Raw genomic sequence first — 18,093 nt, forward strand, 5'->3', positions numbered from 1 at the left:
ATGTGAATAATGTGTAAGTATACTGTGCAAAAAAAGGGGGGAAACAGAGTGCCCTGAATAACTTTTGATCTAATGAACGGATCTTCACGTTCCATGACTCAATCTTAATGGTTTGAGAGGGTGACCTCAAATATGCTAATTAATTAGTGCAGACAATAGTTCATGAAATCGCACACAAAAATGTATTTTCTAAATACACTAGTAAATATGGCTAAATATGCTTTCTTTCCGACGGTAATTTCTGACCGCAAAATATAGACCTCATCCGCAATCTGAAAAATACAGTCCGGATAGAATGGTCAGGGGCGCAGTCTAAAATCAGCGCTACTTCCCTAAACAATAATTTTACTTTTTGCGTATTTTACCATATCTGGAGATATTTTTAAGCGAATTGAAAAATATTTGCACGCAATTATTTGTTTTCACAATTATATTAAATATGAAAATAAATAATTCTGATAATTATTTATATTATCACAATTATTTATTTTCAAATTTAATTCCATGATAAATAAGAAAGATAATTCCATACAGGAAATAACTTTCATTAAATATTTATTATTTTTTACTATTTTATTTAAAAATTGTCGAAACATTGTGAATTGTACGATATGCAATTATTTACCTCATTTTAAAGAGCGTAATTTTACCTGGAAAAATTCAAATTTTGAGATAAATCAGTCGAATAGTTACTAAGAAATCGAATTTGAAAAGAGCTTTATTTAAAATTCGATTCTCAGGGACGAGTCGACCGATTCATCCTTTCTATTTAATAAGCATATTTCCGAACATCCACTGGAAGCACTAAGATTGAGTCCTAGATCGTGAAGTTCCCATGCTTAGATCAAAAGTTATTCAACGTTGTCGTTTTTGTCTCTCCTTGTTTGCATAGGTTGTAATTTTAGAACAAGTAATATAATTTAATTTTAGCGATCTGATAACAGCAAATGGATTTTACGGATGTTGCACTCAGGGAGTCAGAACTTTTTATGTATTTTAATCAGTAATTTTTTACTGTGCGGTTTTCTACACAGTTAAAATAGCTCATTTTTTTGTCCTGTGAACTTCATGTTCTATTAACACTAAATACAATATCCTTAAAAACCAGGAATGAATTGAACTGACTATCAAAAACATTTGCTGCCAAAATGTGTGCTAGGGACAAGGATTGAGACAAAATTGTGCAGCGATTTATATTTGTAATGCTAAAATATAGCAATGGGAAGCTAATAGTAATCGAAAAAAGCTAAAAAAATTTAATATCAAGGTAGAGTTGATAGAATTTTGGATAAACATTAAATATATTAAGGACATCTCTATTATTTTTATTATTCCTTTTGTTGCGTCATACATGTGCTAAGATGATTCTTCTGCAGTTGAAGTTCTTAAGAGAAAATGTCGCCTGAAAACAAATATCTGCTCACTGGGTAACGAGAAGAGAGCAGCAGTTCTGGCATTTCTGAGGCCAATGGGAAATAGACCCAAGTGGCCGCCATTCACCAAAAAAATTATAATAATAATCCGCAAATCATGGATGTTCTGTAATGTACTGAATGTTTTCTGTACTGTACTATCTGACCTTACTGTGGGAGCAATGTTGGCCCACCTAATCTGGTGTCCCTGAAAGAGTGGACAACAAATCTGCCCTGTAAATGCCTGAATTTACGAAATTTTAACACAGGTGGGCAATGGAAATTTAAAAAAATACTTATATTCCAGGGTTGGCTTTATTTTTGGCTGCAGTATCCCTCCTTTAATAGAACGACAATGTACAATAGAAATTTTACACTTTTAACAAAGCCTTTTATCACCACAGAAATAAATGTTATATCACAAACAAATATTGTATGCTTTTAATTCATATTAGTTAAAAATTAATTATTAATTAAATTAGTTATTAATTAAAATTAATATATGCATTAAATTAATATTAATAATAAGTATTATATGCTCAAACAAATATTAAGTGCCGAGTAATTTCAAATCTCGTAAGGATGCCGCAACTTGGAAAAGTTCAGGAAACTCTAGCGTAGAGTATTCTATCAAAATTTAATCTTTTTTTTTCTTAAAACTCATGTAAAATTCTCAGACTTATTATTACATTTCATATTACATAAATTAATTCTCCAATATTTTATATTATTGCTTTTATGCATGTGCAAGTCTTGTGATCCCATTCCAAATTCAATCGAATTTATTCAAAAAGGTAAGAAAAATAAACTGAAAATTTCGTTTATAAATTCGTAACCTAGTTAAACTCTAGTTTCCGCTCTCTTTAATAGAAATTAAAAAAAACCAGCTTAAAATATGTTGTTGAAGAAAATCTGCGCCTGGAATACGAAGGTAGTCTTCTTAAAATTTAAAGCTTTCTCTCGAGAAAAAAAATGCCAAGTCAATTACTCAGGAAGAAATTTTAATGAACACAGCTCTGCATTTCGGGGGGTTACTTACGCTAGATGTTTTAGTATGTTTTTATTATTAAAATCTTTTTCTCGATAGTGTATTCTGTTAACCTCTAAGTCGCGTCAAATTTTCTTAGCGTAATTTGAATAGAAATAAGGAAAATAATAAATAATAAATCGAGGTATTAATTAACTTCTTGATAGGATTGTGTGATTGAAATCTTTCAAGAAAATAAAATAATAATACGATTTGAAATGCCGAAAAATCTTTAAATACCATTAATATTAATAGCAAAGCTGGATTCTTTTTTTTTCCTATAATATTGAAAAAGTGTAACTAAGCATTTTTTTTCCATGTCAAAACAAGTAGATGTTTTTGGTGTCAGCATAAGTCACAAAAAACATTCAAAATGGTAATGATAACAAAATTTCATTAAATTTTTTTTAAATCCAAATGTCAGAAAAGTCGTCGATAGTAAAAGTACTCAATGTATAATTGTGTGACTGTGAATTTTTATTCTAAACTTAATTCTAAGTAGAAGAGTTAGCATTGTTTCATAATGAAAACTCTTAATTTAAAATATAAGTGTCAATAAATTAATTAAAAATAAATATATAAGTATCAGCAAATTTTCACAATAAACTCATTTTCAAATAGAATTGTCAACAAAATTTCATAATATACTTAATTCAAAGTAAAGCTGACAAGCGAAAGAAGAGAAATCCGATTAAACAAAGGGATACCTGCAAGTGACGTAGTGTGGGTATCTCGATTCTGATTGGTTGTTGAAATGTGGCATTTGTTTACGTTAGCAACTGTTCTTTCCATTTTATTTCAAGTAAGCAAGCGAAGCCCGTGGAGTATCTATTCTCTTAAGTAACACATTACTTATTTTTTCACAAAAAGATTTCAATTCTTTCACTATATATTTCCTAACACGAAAATAGTCACAAAGCTTTGTAGAACATAAACAAACTTATGCATCGAAGTTGCCAGATACACTGAATGAAAATATATCACATTTACAATAAAATACAAAAACGAATATTAAATTTAAGTTAAGCAAAAGATGTAGACGAAAAAGAATTATATTTCAACAAATTCGATATGCGTTACAGCGGTGTATTTAATTAACTTCACTTTAATTATTATTCTAACTCATGTGATGAAACTTAGCTCATCTTAAGCACGCCATTTGGCTTTTTAACGATCAGCTCACGCTGACATCATAGGTCACATGTGTGGGTATCTGTGATCTTCTTTTTCTTGAAGTGCAAAAACCAAATTGGAATTCTTTTTATTCGAGAAAAAAAATTATCACTGCTCTACAATAAACCAATCAATTATTTTTAGTAGAATATTTAGAGAATATTTTAATTTTTTCCAAACATAAATAAAAAATAACAGCACGAGTACTGCAATAAAAGTGTAAACAAGGGTACTTGAAAAATAAAGAAAGAAGATAATAATCGATTAAATATATAAATTGAAAGGGAAAAAAAAGACCACGATGTCTGAAATTGATCTTTAATCAAAGTACTCAGGGAAACAACGTATCCCCCCCCTAAAAAACACAAGTTTAAAAAAAAAAATTAAATTTTTAAGTGATGAAATATGTTTAAAAATGTTTATGAAACTTACCAAAGGTAAAAAAAGAAATAAATAATGCATATGGTTGGATTAAAAAAGTGTTTTAAAACAACACTCAACGTCGATTGATTATATCTTAAAAAATTGCACTGCTTCTGACTCTTTTGATCTCTTTTATTTGGATCAAGTACCTCAAATTGTTTTTGATGGGGGGGGGGGACTTAACCGGAAATGAAAAATAAAAATTTAAAAGTAAACTAAAAAGTAAACTATTTGTCTCAAAACAACTAAAAATGAAAAATTTGTTTTGTATTTGCAAGATCTAAAATGAAAAACGTACAGCGCACCTTCGAAAGACATGGGAGAAACTTGCGATGGCGATATGTTACGAAAATAACACGCACCCTTAAGTATTTTTTTTTCTTATGAGGACAAAAGAAAATTGTTATCATATTTGTATTCTATTCATATTTGTTATCATATTTGTATTCTATTTGTATTCTATTCATTTTAAAATTTTTATTTTGCTTTATTATTTATTTATTTATTGGTAGACTTTTTATTTCGAAAACATTATTAAAATATCGAAGAAAAATAGAAGGGAACTAAATTTTCCTTGAAACATTCCGAAAACAATTTTAAAGTGTCTTCTGAATGTTGCAAGCAAATGTTGCACTTTTCTATTTCTATTTAACGCGAGGTTCCAGTTGAAATTTCAAGTGACTATAAATTTTATTTGGACGATAAAACGGTGATACATTTTACTTGTAGCGTTCAAAAAAAAAAAAAAAAAAAAAAAAGATAGTTATAACTTGCTTGTGCTCAAACGCAGAGCTCCAGCCAAGAAGTTAACATTTTTACTGGTTGGAATGGGGTCGAAATTCAGATTTACAATAACATGGTGATAAAAATCTGTTTGTACTGTTCCGGAAACGATTGAAACTCGATCTGTCATTTAGCACAGAGGTCCGTTTTAAATTTGAGAGTTATGGCACTTTTTGTCACCGTTTTGGTTAATTTTTTTTCTTTTTTTCAAATGGCAGGCACTGAACATTATTCTTCGCCTTAGAAGATGCCGGAATTGTTACTCATTTCACGTTACCCAGTGGGCACCTTTGAACCAAAGTCACGGAGGCGAGCAACATTACCCACGCCACACTACCACAAACCCGTTTATAGGGTGGGCCACATTCACACATCACACACAACAGAGGACAACACAAGAGATAGAAACATCGATGCCCAGAGCGGGATTCAAACCCGCAGCCATCGGTTTCGCTGTCAGGAGCGCTAACCGCTCGGCCACCTGGCCGTCGTCTGAGTTTAATGAACATGAGCAAAAATATACTTAGCTTTTTGTCCTCGCCAAAGAATGTTTAAAAGTGTAATCCTGTCCCTTTATGCCATGCTTGGTCTGTCGTGAGTTTCATGCATACCAATGCGTGTAGAGAAAATAAGTTAAATAAATGAATATATTTTTAGTTTTAATTTTTAATCGATGTACTTAATATCATTTATCACAATATTTGGTTAGATATCTGTTTCTTGATTTTTTATTATTTTTTTCAACATTGTGAGGTTAGGATTAGCTAAATTACCAATCGAAGAGAGAGATTAGTAAAAAAAATTTAAGATTTTTCCAAAAATTTAATCCATAATTAAGAACTAAAAGCTATTCTCTAAACTATTTCCAAGTCAGGTTTATTTAAAAATACTTTTAATGAGATGAAAAATGCTATCCATTGTAGTCAGACAATAGATAGCTTTTCAATTAAATATAATGTCTGGAGAGCGATTTATACGAAGATTGGTTTCTAACAGAATTAAAGATTGCTTTTTATCTATTTTTAATACAAGCGAAGAAAATACATTTTAAGTGTAAAGTACAGTAAAGTTTTTAGAATTGTACTCTAGTTAATAAGTTGAAATTAATTTTGTCTAATTGCTATTTACTAATGCATCAATACAAAAAATTTTGGTAGCATATCATTTGCTAATTATTATGATTTGTAATTCGAAAATGTTTTAAGCTTTATTAGAAAATAACAACTCAGTATTGCTGTATCTTATGTAAATTTTAATCTTACTTAATCATAATTCTTAATCTTACTTTGTTTAGATAGCTACAGCTAATTAATTATCATTTTGTATTCTTATTCTTATAATTTGTATTTACTATAATATGTAATAGAAATAGTGTATTAGTAAGTTAAGTAAATAACATAATGTATTTAATATTGTTATTAATTTTTATTAAACCTTTTAAAGCATAAGTGGCAGTGTAACTATCTAAGTTTTATTTGGTACCTTCATATTATAATTAGTTTATATAATTTGAATTATTAATGAAAATGCAATATTCTACCTTTTGAAATTCTACTCCGCACAGTATTTTTATTTGATAAGATTTATTTATGTGCAGGCATTTAATAATAAACTACGTATAATCTAAGATAGGCATTTCATTAATCGAGTAAAGACATTATGGCAAACATTATATAAATGGTAACAAGCATTACATTAATGGTAAAAACATATTAATGATTATATTAATATGTTTTTACCATGTGTTTTGCATTTCCAGAAACCTAAATTTGCACTTCCTTCGGAGTACTTCCATGTTTTAAATTTAACTTTTGACAGTGAGTGATGAATTTCCCACATGGATGGATATAATGAAATAAACTATGATGCACAATTGTAGGTGACATCCATGGGTGAGCTGTTCTAAAGGATAAAATTATACTAAACAAAATGACTCAGTGAAGCTTTAGTGTGGAAATTTCATTATTATCAATTATTTCCTTATGTTGTACCTTCTAGGCTGCATCATCAAAATATAAATAAAAATACTCGCAAGATAGTATAAGGATGTAAGTATTAAGGTGAATATTTACCAAATTATTTTTATTTACATTGTTTTCGTAATAAAAATAAGCACCGATTCTGAAATCTTTTTATGAGAAGTTTTACTCTAAATCAGCGTTTCTTAAACAGCGGGTCGAAACCCCAAATGGAATCATGGAACCTGCACTAAGGGTCTCTCAAACTTTTAGCATTTTTGATGTTTCTTAAACTTTTCATAGTAATTTTATAGTTACCAAATATTTTATATAATATATTTAAAAATACTATAAATAATATACTTATAAAGCATTCACCTATGAATAATTTATCCAAGCAATTTATTTTTTTGATTGCATTATAATTTTAAGTTCGTTACTTAATTAAACTTCACGTTGTTATATCATTACTGGGCATATTGTTTCTTACTTAATATTTTTCTATATCATAAAATTAAATATTAAAGTTAATGACCTAATTCTGCAAAAGAATATTACAGAAAAAACTGACAGTTTCAGTCACACGTTTATCAAGTTTGTGCAATGCTTATGGGGTCCCTCAAACTTTTCGTAATATTATGGGGTGCCCACACCAAAGAGTTTAAGGAACCCTACTCTAAATAGCATAAAAAACTACAGGTACTAAGTTGATTAAGTTTTATTATATTATATTATATTTTATAGTTTCAATAATACATACATGAATACAGTTTTTAAATATGAGTATGCTTCTTTCCTTTCTCAAGTGAGAGATAATTATTCTAAATAGCTTGTGATAATATTTTCCTCATAATAATCATAAATGCACTCATTCAACACCGGATTTCACCTATTTAAAATTATATAATCTAAAGCACTAAATGAAATGAAGCATGATCACGGTAAGATCTGAAATAGAAACTGTCTAATTAGCATTGTAGGTATTTTTTTAAAAAATATGTCTAATCTCCAAAATAATTTAATCATAAATATGTAGGCAATAAACAAGCAGATTTGAAATTAAAAAATTTATGGTTAAGAGAAACTTTGAGTTTAAAACATATGTATGTGTACTTTCAGAAATACATTCTTTTTTCTATCATTAATTCTAATAATTATATACCTTTTTAATAATACTGCTCAACAAAAAAAAATTTTAAATGAGTCACCAGAACAGTTTTTTCAAATATCGTTCATAATTAGCTACGACTCTGAAGTATTTGTAAATAAATGCATATTATTTGCATTAATTTGAATTTACAGGTAATTCACAATCAAAAATGCTATTTGTTGCTATTAATTGGTCATAACTGATATGCATTTACAGTTATGTCACAGACACTGGAGAAAAAAATTTTGCACCTTAACAGCATAAATAGGGTCAACTATTTTGCACCAAAGTGATGATCCACTAAGTGAGAATGCTCGGTTACACTATTTGGTGCAAAGTAGCCTCTACCAATTTTTGTACTCTGCACTAAAATTTTTAATTATAGTAAGATAAGATACACATAAGAGTCAGTAAAGTTTTTTTCGATACAGTATAAATTAAGAATCATTAATTTAGAATGATATATGCACTAATTCATGTGAATAATTGAATATGAATTAATTTATTTATCAGACTTACATGTAGCACAGAGAGAGACGAACTCGGAAAATGCTTAACAGAATGGAATTTGATAAAAATTACGCATGAAAAAATCACTTAATACAGTTCATAGATAATTAAAAAATAAAAATTTATTATGCTTATTCCACAATTAAAAACGTGTATACTTATTTAACAGCGAACAATAAACACAAACAACGACAAATTCTTAATTGCAAACTCAACTTCTGGCGATAAAAAAAAGCACAACAATCGTGTTTTTCGGAAGGAAAAATAACTCTCGTTTTGTGTGGCGTAAGCTTAATCTCTTATAAGTGTTTAGATTTAAACTACATTCTTCAAATCGTGCATGAACGCGCGATTTGGCGTTTACCCAGGTTAAAGTGTTCCTTCGTACAATTTTTGGATTGCTCAACTTCATATTCGGAGAGATATTACATTACAGTTTTGATTGTGTAGTTTTGATGGTGACTTAACTGGAAATGCATGTTAGTTATTATCAAAGTAAATGAAGAAATAAAAACATTAAACTCTGCATATGTTATTTTAAATTTCATTCGCAATGATTAAACAAGACATATGAAACCTTTAAAAATACAAGAAATACAATTCCCGATTTCTGGAAAATATAGAAATTTTATCCGGCGTTTATCTCTGATTAATGTCATTTTGAATCTAGTTTTTGTTAAATAATATAGACTTGAATTTGTCTGTCAATTTTATATAACTCTTCCCTAAATGGCATCAAAACTACAGCTGGGTATTAAAAAATATAATTTACTCTTTTATATTCCGCACTTTTTAGTATTAATGAAAAATATCATTTAACTTGAAATAAAAACTCAACGGATTTTTAAGAATTACATTTATTGTAATTCTTTAAAAAAAATTTGTTATTTTGAAAATAACTTTTATAATATATAACCTAAATATAAATTTCCAAAAGTGAGCATTGAACATGTTTTGTTTTACGTTAATATTCTTTTCAGTATTCAATTTAATTTACTTTAGCTACGTCTCCACAATTTCCATATAAGATAAATTTCTAAACGAGTTACGTATATTAATTTGTTAATAATTAAAGCACCTTGAAAAAGCTCTCACTGTGGTGATCATAACCAATAATTACACTGGGGAACATTTTTTTTCTCTGATGCATGAGATTATTAAAGAGATTTTAAATACTTCGGTATCGCTGATTTCAAATCTTAAGACGTTTTTTTTTTCGCCCAAGATTTCAGTTTTTACAATATTTAGCTTTCCATCGCCATTTACATCTCTGGCTGTAGTGTCAAAATTCCGCCGTTGCACTGTGGGCCAGAAGACCATGATCTTTGGCCAAAAGTCAAAAATTAAATTTTCAACTAAAATACGTGTAGGCAGTCTCAATATAGCCCAAATTAAGTATTCATAATCATTCCAAACATTATAATTTACTTTTTAGAACGACAAAAGTACAATGTATTGAAAAATAGGTTAAAAAAATTTTTTTAATGTAACTTTCAAACTTTTATTTCAGAAATATATATAGGAATTTCACCTTACTGTTACATTTTTATCAGAGTAATTAGTCTGAAATTATAGTCCAATTTTTCAATTTGTTGGATCAGTTAATACTCTTGACAAACTTATAGTTTATATCTTATCATTATACCATATTTCAGCCGCCATTTGGTTTTTTTGATATTTTTAGTGTATTTCAAAATTTCAACTATGAATTCAATTTACCTGCACATAAAAACCCTTAAATGAAACCACCCAAATTTTGAAACAAATTTTATCGAAACACTAAATTTGGCCACCAAACCTTGGATGCTGACCCACTGTGCGTTGGTGAATACGCATTCACCAACGGTATGTGGAGACACGAATGAGCACTGGCGAGTTGAAAAGTGATCCAAAAAAATTCTGATAATAGAAGGGAAAATTCTATTTATTCTATTATTTCGCGGTGGCTGAGAAGCATTCGCAACCCAATGTGATCACCCAGGTTCGAATCAAAACGGTGACTAGTTGGTACAAATTCTGCTCCCGGCTCGCACCGAACACAGTGCTGACGTAAGATATCCTCGAGTGGTAGACGGATCATGGATAAAAAACCCCTTGAGGCTTGGCTAACTGTGGGAGATTTCATGGTTTTCCTCTCTATGTAACGCAAATCCGGATCAGTCACAACAAAAAAGTGAGTTTATCCCAATGCTTAATTCAAGGGTTATCTTGACTCTGGGTTCCCTTCAAAATTACAAGACCATTTAGTTGAACTTTGATAGTCGTAAACTCTGAATTATGTCAGCTGTTCACCAATAGGTCATAGTATAAAATTTGAAGAAAAAAAAATCAGAAAACGGGTGAAACTTGAACTGTCACCAAACACGGAGCTCTAAGCTATTGGAAATTCGTCGAAATTTTGAGTGCAATATTTCCCTCTCACAGACGAAAATTCAGCTAATGAAAACGTTGTAACAGAAGATCTAACCATAAATATTAACTTGGTTTTCATTTACTGAATATGAATACGAAATTTAGACAGGTAGCTTATTTTTTTTTTATATACGTTAAATTCAATTTGGATTGACGCTGTTGTTGAATTTTTTGTGCTTAGTTCTGCTCACGCTGAATGACGTTAATATTAAATTCAAACAACTTTACTCAGACGTTTGTTAAAGACGAGCGTAAAGGAAATACTAGAGCAAACTGAAAATTGTATAAAACATGAAAAAAGTAATATTTTAGTTACGCATTTCAAAAAATTGTGAAAATAAAAACTTGCAGTAAAACTCGTGCTAAAAAATAATAAAAATATTTTATGCGAATAGCATTAAAAACATATGTTATAATTTTTCTTGCTTAGTGAAATTTTAAATGTAAAAAGTAATTCGATTATTTCTGACTTTAACTATCTGTCTAAGAGCATAATAATTAAATTTATTTCTTCAAATATTTGTACAATTGTGAATTTTAAATAAATAAATTAATATCGGATGAGGAAAAAAAATGTCTTTATTTTTAAAAGGTAATTTTAATAAAATCATTCTTCACAAATTTCAAATTTAAAAATGATTTAACCTTTCTTTTCACAAAAAGCTTTTATACATGTTTCTCAACTGAAATACCTGTTTTTAAAATATAAAATATTTTTCTCTTACTTTTTGCAACTTGAAGATGGTGTCTTTGAAAATAAAGAATATATTACTATCTTAAATTTGATTAATGTTTAAATGTAAGTTAAACTTGAATTTTCAATGTTTGAATTTGTGGATGAATTTAAATCTTTCTATATTAACAAATATCGTAAGAGTTGTGCCACCTCTCTTTTGGAGTTCAACTTAACATAACATTTTGTTTTGTCGCGAAAAAACAACATCACTCAAAAAGTTGGAATTGCTAAAGTGTCTAAAAAATGTACAGATAATACGATGAAATAAAAAAATAACTTTCGATGATTAGTTCGAGAATTGTTAACTGCTAAATTTGTAGACAAAAATAACACGCGATACGCTCAGCAGCTTGTGGAAATGCAACTAAATAATTTTAATTTAAAATGCTGAACGGGCTAAAAAATTATAATATTAAATCAAACTAATTAATTGGAAATACAGACAGTCACTCACTTATGTTTATAGGTTATTCAGTCATATTCTGTATTTCCAATTGAACAGTGAGGTTTAATTTTATAATTTCTTTTCCCGTAAGGCATCTTTAGATATTTAATTCGTTGATTTGTTGTTTTCCATTTTGGCATGTAAACTAACTTCTTAATACTGCGACATTAGACTCTCGACTTTCTCTGCAGAAGATCAAAATTGTGATGGCATGTTTTCGGATCATCCTTAGGGATATTTCCCAGTCCGTTGCCAATAGCCCAGCCAATTGCGCAGTTCTAGTGAAAAATATACATAGGGGGAGAAGGCTAGCTTCCGTAAGCATAATGTAAACCGATTCTCCAAGGTGGTGTGATTCCTGCGTATAAAGGAAGGAGCAACATTTAGGAAGACGCAACAGAAGTTCTTGAAACTGATTTCAACCCTTCTCTCCTTCCAACCACTACTGGGGTGAGGGCGAAGAAGGAAAATTTTCTTTTTTTATTTATGATTGGTTTGTTCTGCATTCTACCCTATTCATAAACAGTACTGTACTGCTAATAAATATATTCCTTTGTGAATACATTAATATCATTCATGTTGATTAAATCTGCTAACTCATTTTGACAAAGAAAGACTAAAATGGTAGTGGCAGTGGTAAAGTTGACAAACATACGGTTCACAGGAGGCGTACCTCCTGACAATCACTTTGCTCTTTATGCGCATGCGCTGGATCTTAGTACATAAGAAGCTTTATTAAATCTGAGTATGTTGCTTACTCTGTAAGTTGTTTTTTCTGGTATATACCAAACCGAATTGTTCCCCGCGTTAGTTACGTATTTTAAGAGTTGGACTTCACCTCTCTATATTCTTTGGTTCTAGTGCGACGTAAATGAAATACATTAACATTGAAATTTTTTTTAAATATAAAAAAACTGAAGTCAAGAGAGATAAAATCTGTTTGAATTGACATAATGAAATAAATTTATTTAAATAAATTGTTAACGAATAAATTTTTTTCTGTTTTATTTTCTTTTATTGCGTCACACAATTTATTTTCTTCTGTCTAATAGAGATTCCTTTGTTTAATTACTTTTATTGTACCACTCAATTTATTTTAGCGACCATCACTTTTGAAAACGAAATTGAATTGATTGAAAAGAAATGGGGTTCACAAATTATATTTAGGCTAGGCATGGAAAAATATTTTTGAAATCATACAAATCATTTTTATTGGACAGTAAACATAAAAATCTGTTTGATTGCCGAAAAAAACAGAAGACATGAATAAAGGACAATTATTTAAAAAACTTTTTGATATTATACACTCCCGCCTTGTCAGTGATTTGTCAGATCCCTCTCAAAAAATTACCTCCTTTACATAATAATTTTTAACTCTTAGTGCGTAAATTTTTTGCTTTCATTTTTAACAAGGATTCGAAAAATACACATTAAGGGCAGTGACAACATAACACATGCAAATTTCATTTGTTTGAAAATACATAGTTATTTATTCCAAATAACGTATCTATGGAGCTGCATAACTTATTTTTCGTCCCGGACGAAACTCCAAAAATATTTCTTAAATTTTACCAAAATAAAAAAATTAGAAATAGGAAAAAATAATTCTGAAATAAAGTATAAACTCTAAAATGTTAATTAAATTATGAAATGGAACAACTTTCAAAATAAAAAATACTTTATTATCTTTCTTCAGGAGTTTCTACAATTTAAATATTTTTACAGAAAGTAAAAGACTAGAAAGAAAAAAAAATTCTCGACTAGCTAAAATGAACCAAAACCAAAACATAGAATATTTTCTCGAATAATATAATAAGCTCTAGAATAAATATTGATAATAAAAATATCATGTTTTGGTATGTATGAAATAAATAATTTAGTTGCGAGTAAAACGACGAGATGAAGTATACAGTTTTCTAAAATATTTCTGTTAGTAATACAAAATATCAAATAATAACACAAACATAAATAAAATCATGAAGTAAACAGATTATTTTCCTATGCACAGCTAAAATAAATACAAAATAAGACAAATCGTTTACATAGTATTTGGAAAATAATTCAGGCAAGCTGCATAGCAGATATAAATAGTACAAGCCGAAATCATCTTTGGTAAGTAATTAAATGCTCTTTAGTCCGAAATTTTAGACTAAAGGCCACGAGAGTGTGGGGAGGTGATAGTATTTAAAAGAAAAAAAAAACTTTATTTAAAGAAAGATTTAAGACAGAATTCTACTGTGTATACTAAATTATATAATGAAATAATTCTCTTTGCTTGAATTAAAGATTATATTCTTACAAGGGTTTATTACTTTGCATCTTTAAGGGGGAAAGGGATATATAAGGCCGTGGTAGCCCATTGGTCAGAGAATCGGACTCCTGTCCGGAAAGGACAGGGTTCGATCCTAGATTCTGCTAAAATTAGGCGAGTGCATGAGATATACGTGTTCGTAAAATCTGAGTAATGGAAAGTCTTGTGACTAGTACCATGGGTACAAGCATCTGGAGAAAATTTTCTTCCCCTATGCCGAAATTGACTCACGAATGAGTGGTGCTGCCGTTCCGTGTGGTTCTGAGTCAAGACGTATTTTCACACTTGTGGTGCTCTCTTGTCAAACGAAAGGTGCACCTTCCTGACTTAATTGGCAAAAGGCCAATGGCTGGCAAGCTTGGCTGGTTCAAGTGTCATTAGAAACAGCAACGTGGATATACAGTAATTAATAAGTGGCAGACTATATTTTTATAATTTGTCTGTTTGATCTGTGTAAATATTTATATAATAAAAACACAAAATAAAATAAACAAATAAATAGGCATTATAATATTTTGAAACTAATATACTCATTGGAATATATAAATAAAATAATACCGAAGAAATTATCGAACAATGAGTGGCATATTTTTATAGACTCATACATTTATAGCAGTTTCTCTCATTTTTTATTATCACAACAATTTGCACAATTAATAATTATTTTTTAAAGTAAATAAATTTAATAACATTTCCACTTTTTTAAAAACAAGAACATGCATTAAACCAAAACAAATCTGCTTTTAAGACTATGCAACTCTTCTTCCAGGACTGAATCACATATTGCACAAGACACAAAACTTATTGCATACGAGATGTTTCTTAATCATCACTCTTAATATATACATAGTACATTAAAAATTAATAGAAAAAAATAAATCAATATAATGAAAATAATCGTTCTTTTAAAATTCAACTAAAGTTTCTTCTAAAATTTTGTGATTAAATTATATGTATTAGTGATTGAAACTATAATGACACAAAACATTAATTAATCACTACAGAAAAAGTCTTTCAGGCATGACTATTTTGTAATAAAAAAAGTCCATTTAATTTCTTTTAAATATTTTACATTTTAGAGAGCAAATAAATTTTATTAACAAAAATCGTCATACACAAAATTTTTAGTAAAAGGGATAATTCAAAATCAATGCATGTTCGTGAGAACTGCGTAAATCTTAGCCACAGTAGGCATCACAAATCATTTATGTTGCACCAAATAATTTCTAAAATATGTAACTCCGATTTTGATAATCAAATTTAAAGAATATCGCGATTTCATTAAACAAATTAAATGCGTTATATACTTAACACAAACAAATTACATTACACATAATTCCAAAAATTCGTACTTTATAAATGTTTTGTCAATAAAATTTTTGCGAAACTAGAGTTAAACGTCGTCCAGCAAGTTCTTAAGTAAATTAATCTACAATAACTTTCATTTTTTATAAATATAAACCACAAATTTTGGAAATCAAGTGAAAAATTAGCACCGTAAGATTTTTTTGAATAGGGTGGTTAGATCCTTAAGTCATGGTAAAATACTAACAATTCATATTTAAAATTCATCAAACACAAAATATTTCATTTTCATTGCATATCTTTTAATAGTATCAACTATTTTAAATTAGGTAATTCTGTTTACTAATCTGAACTGAACACAGCTACCAATATTGAATACCTGCAAGTGACGTCATTGTAGGTAAATCACAACAATTGTCGATTATGAAGTTAATCATATTCGAAACACGCGTGATGTCACTTACAGGTACCCAATTAAATCTGATTTAAATCACATGGTTAGGTATAATCACTTTGCAAGTACCCAATTGGTAACGTATTTTCCTCTTCAGAAATTGAGAATTGAGTCTCAATTCAGCTCGCTAAACAAAAAATCATTCACTCCAAGAGAAATCACTAAGTGAGTCTGTCATGGGTCGTTTTTGGATTAGGCTCTCTCATCGAGGAGACCACTAACACGAACCAGAATGTTTATTTTAACATTCTATATGATCAAGTGTTGTCCTTAAGTAAACATCTACATAATGAGTAACGCTGTTGATATCCTTACTTTTCAAGATGACAAGAACAAATTTCATTGATTTAAGAGAATATGTAACTGGTTTTATGAACACTTACACAGTCTGTTCCATTTTGATCAGCCTGGTAATTCACTTGACATTAATATAAAAATAGGGGGATGCTGTTGATGTCTTTACTTTTTAATAAGACTACAGCAAATTTCATTGGATTGGAAGAATATGTGACTGGTTTAATGAACAGTCATACACTATTTCAATGCGATTTGCCTGTAAAATCACCTGACTTGAACCACACAGAAAATCTGCCGTATATATCAGAACATCAGTTAAAAGTCTGAAATCTGCATCGCTGCAATTAGGTGGTTTTGCAAAGTTATATTCTGGGATTGGATGAGCACACTTCCTAACCAAATCCAGGCTGTCAAGTCCAGAAAAGGGGTAACATATAACATTAAACTATGCTTTTCACTCATGAATTATTATTTTTTTGTCCAGTGATCTTATGTATAGCGTGCGTAATGTAAATTGGTCTGGGTGTCACTTAAGTAGATATCATTTGAGATTTTTGACTCGCAATATAAGAGGTGGAAGTGTTGCAGAGTAAGTGGACGTCATCACAGCATCAAACTGATGAGGCAACTGCAAGAGGTGTCGAACTTCACAACCGGCACTCTTTCAGGTTTAAAAGCAAACAATGGAGATTTCGTCCCAACAAAAAAGGCTTGGTGATCTTTTAACATGAACCTGGAAAGGAGTAAAAATATATTGTTAGCCATACTTCAAATGTAGTTTAAAAAAATATGTTGGTTGATTGGTTGATTCTAATGCCACTTGCCACACGGGCAAGCCTGCTTGGTGAAACCGAGCAAATTTAAGGCGGAGTGTGCGATTCTTGTTTTTCAGTGGGGGCCATCTATGGCCAATAATTATACTTCTGCCACATCAGACGTCACACCTGTTTATAAGGCGGATCCATTCATACACAGATCGTAATTTTGACCTGAATCAGAGAACGATCGATCTCCAATCCAGTACCACCAGAGGTATTGATTTGCTATGGAGGACTTTGCGACTCGACAGAATTTTAACGTGCATCAGTCACCAACTACACGGGGAGTCTTCGGACGGCGGGGTTCGAACCCACGAACTCTCGGACATGGGCCGAGCGCCCTACCGACCAGGCTATCGCGGTCAAAAATATATGTAATTCATATTTGTATTTCTAACTGGGAATTCCGGACTACAAGTTAGAAGCGGACAATATAAACGCCAATATACAAATGTAGGATGTAATTTGGTTGGTATTCCTGCTTTGAGGTCTTAAATCATTATTCATTTTTTTAAAAACAAGAAAAATCCTAAAAGAGCGTATTTCCTTAATTATAGTTCAACATTATGTATCTTTTTAGCTGAAAATTCAATGAAAGAAAAGCGGAATACTTCGGAAAAAAAGGGATTTACTCTTAGAATTATTTTTTTTAGAGAACAAGTTTTATTTATTCACTTTAAATTTTAAAATTAGTTACATAGTTTGTCGACAAATATAGTTGTAAACTGTGAAAAAAATATCAAATAATATTTTAACGTAATAAAGGACTATTTGAAAATTCAATTAAAAAGCAGAGATAGTTTGGAAAAATGTGTGTTCGGTTTGCTGCATTCAGCTTAGGGAACAAGTTTTATTTATTCTCAATAAATGTCGAAATTC

At 29.8% G+C, this 18,093-nt stretch overlaps 1 protein-coding gene across 1 annotated transcript in view; it reads right to left on the bottom strand.

The window, feature by feature from the left end:
* Positions 1-15,376: 15,376 nt before the first annotated feature.
* Positions 15,377-18,093, bottom strand: part of LOC107436187 (protein O-linked-mannose beta-1,2-N-acetylglucosaminyltransferase 1) — a 72,660-nt gene continuing 69,943 nt past the window's right edge. The window contains exon 20 of the mRNA XM_043044531.3: positions 15,377-17,129. Coding sequence (XP_042900465.1) covers positions 17,000-17,129 — 130 coding nt within the window. The 3' untranslated portion in view covers positions 15,377-16,999. The remainder of the gene's footprint in view (positions 17,130-18,093) is intronic.

The sequence above is a fragment of the Parasteatoda tepidariorum genome, chromosome 2, assembly GCF_982258835.1.
Source record: "Parasteatoda tepidariorum strain Cologne lab strain chromosome 2, Ptep-v5.0, whole genome shotgun sequence".
NCBI lineage: Eukaryota > Metazoa > Arthropoda > Arachnida > Araneae > Theridiidae > Parasteatoda > Parasteatoda tepidariorum.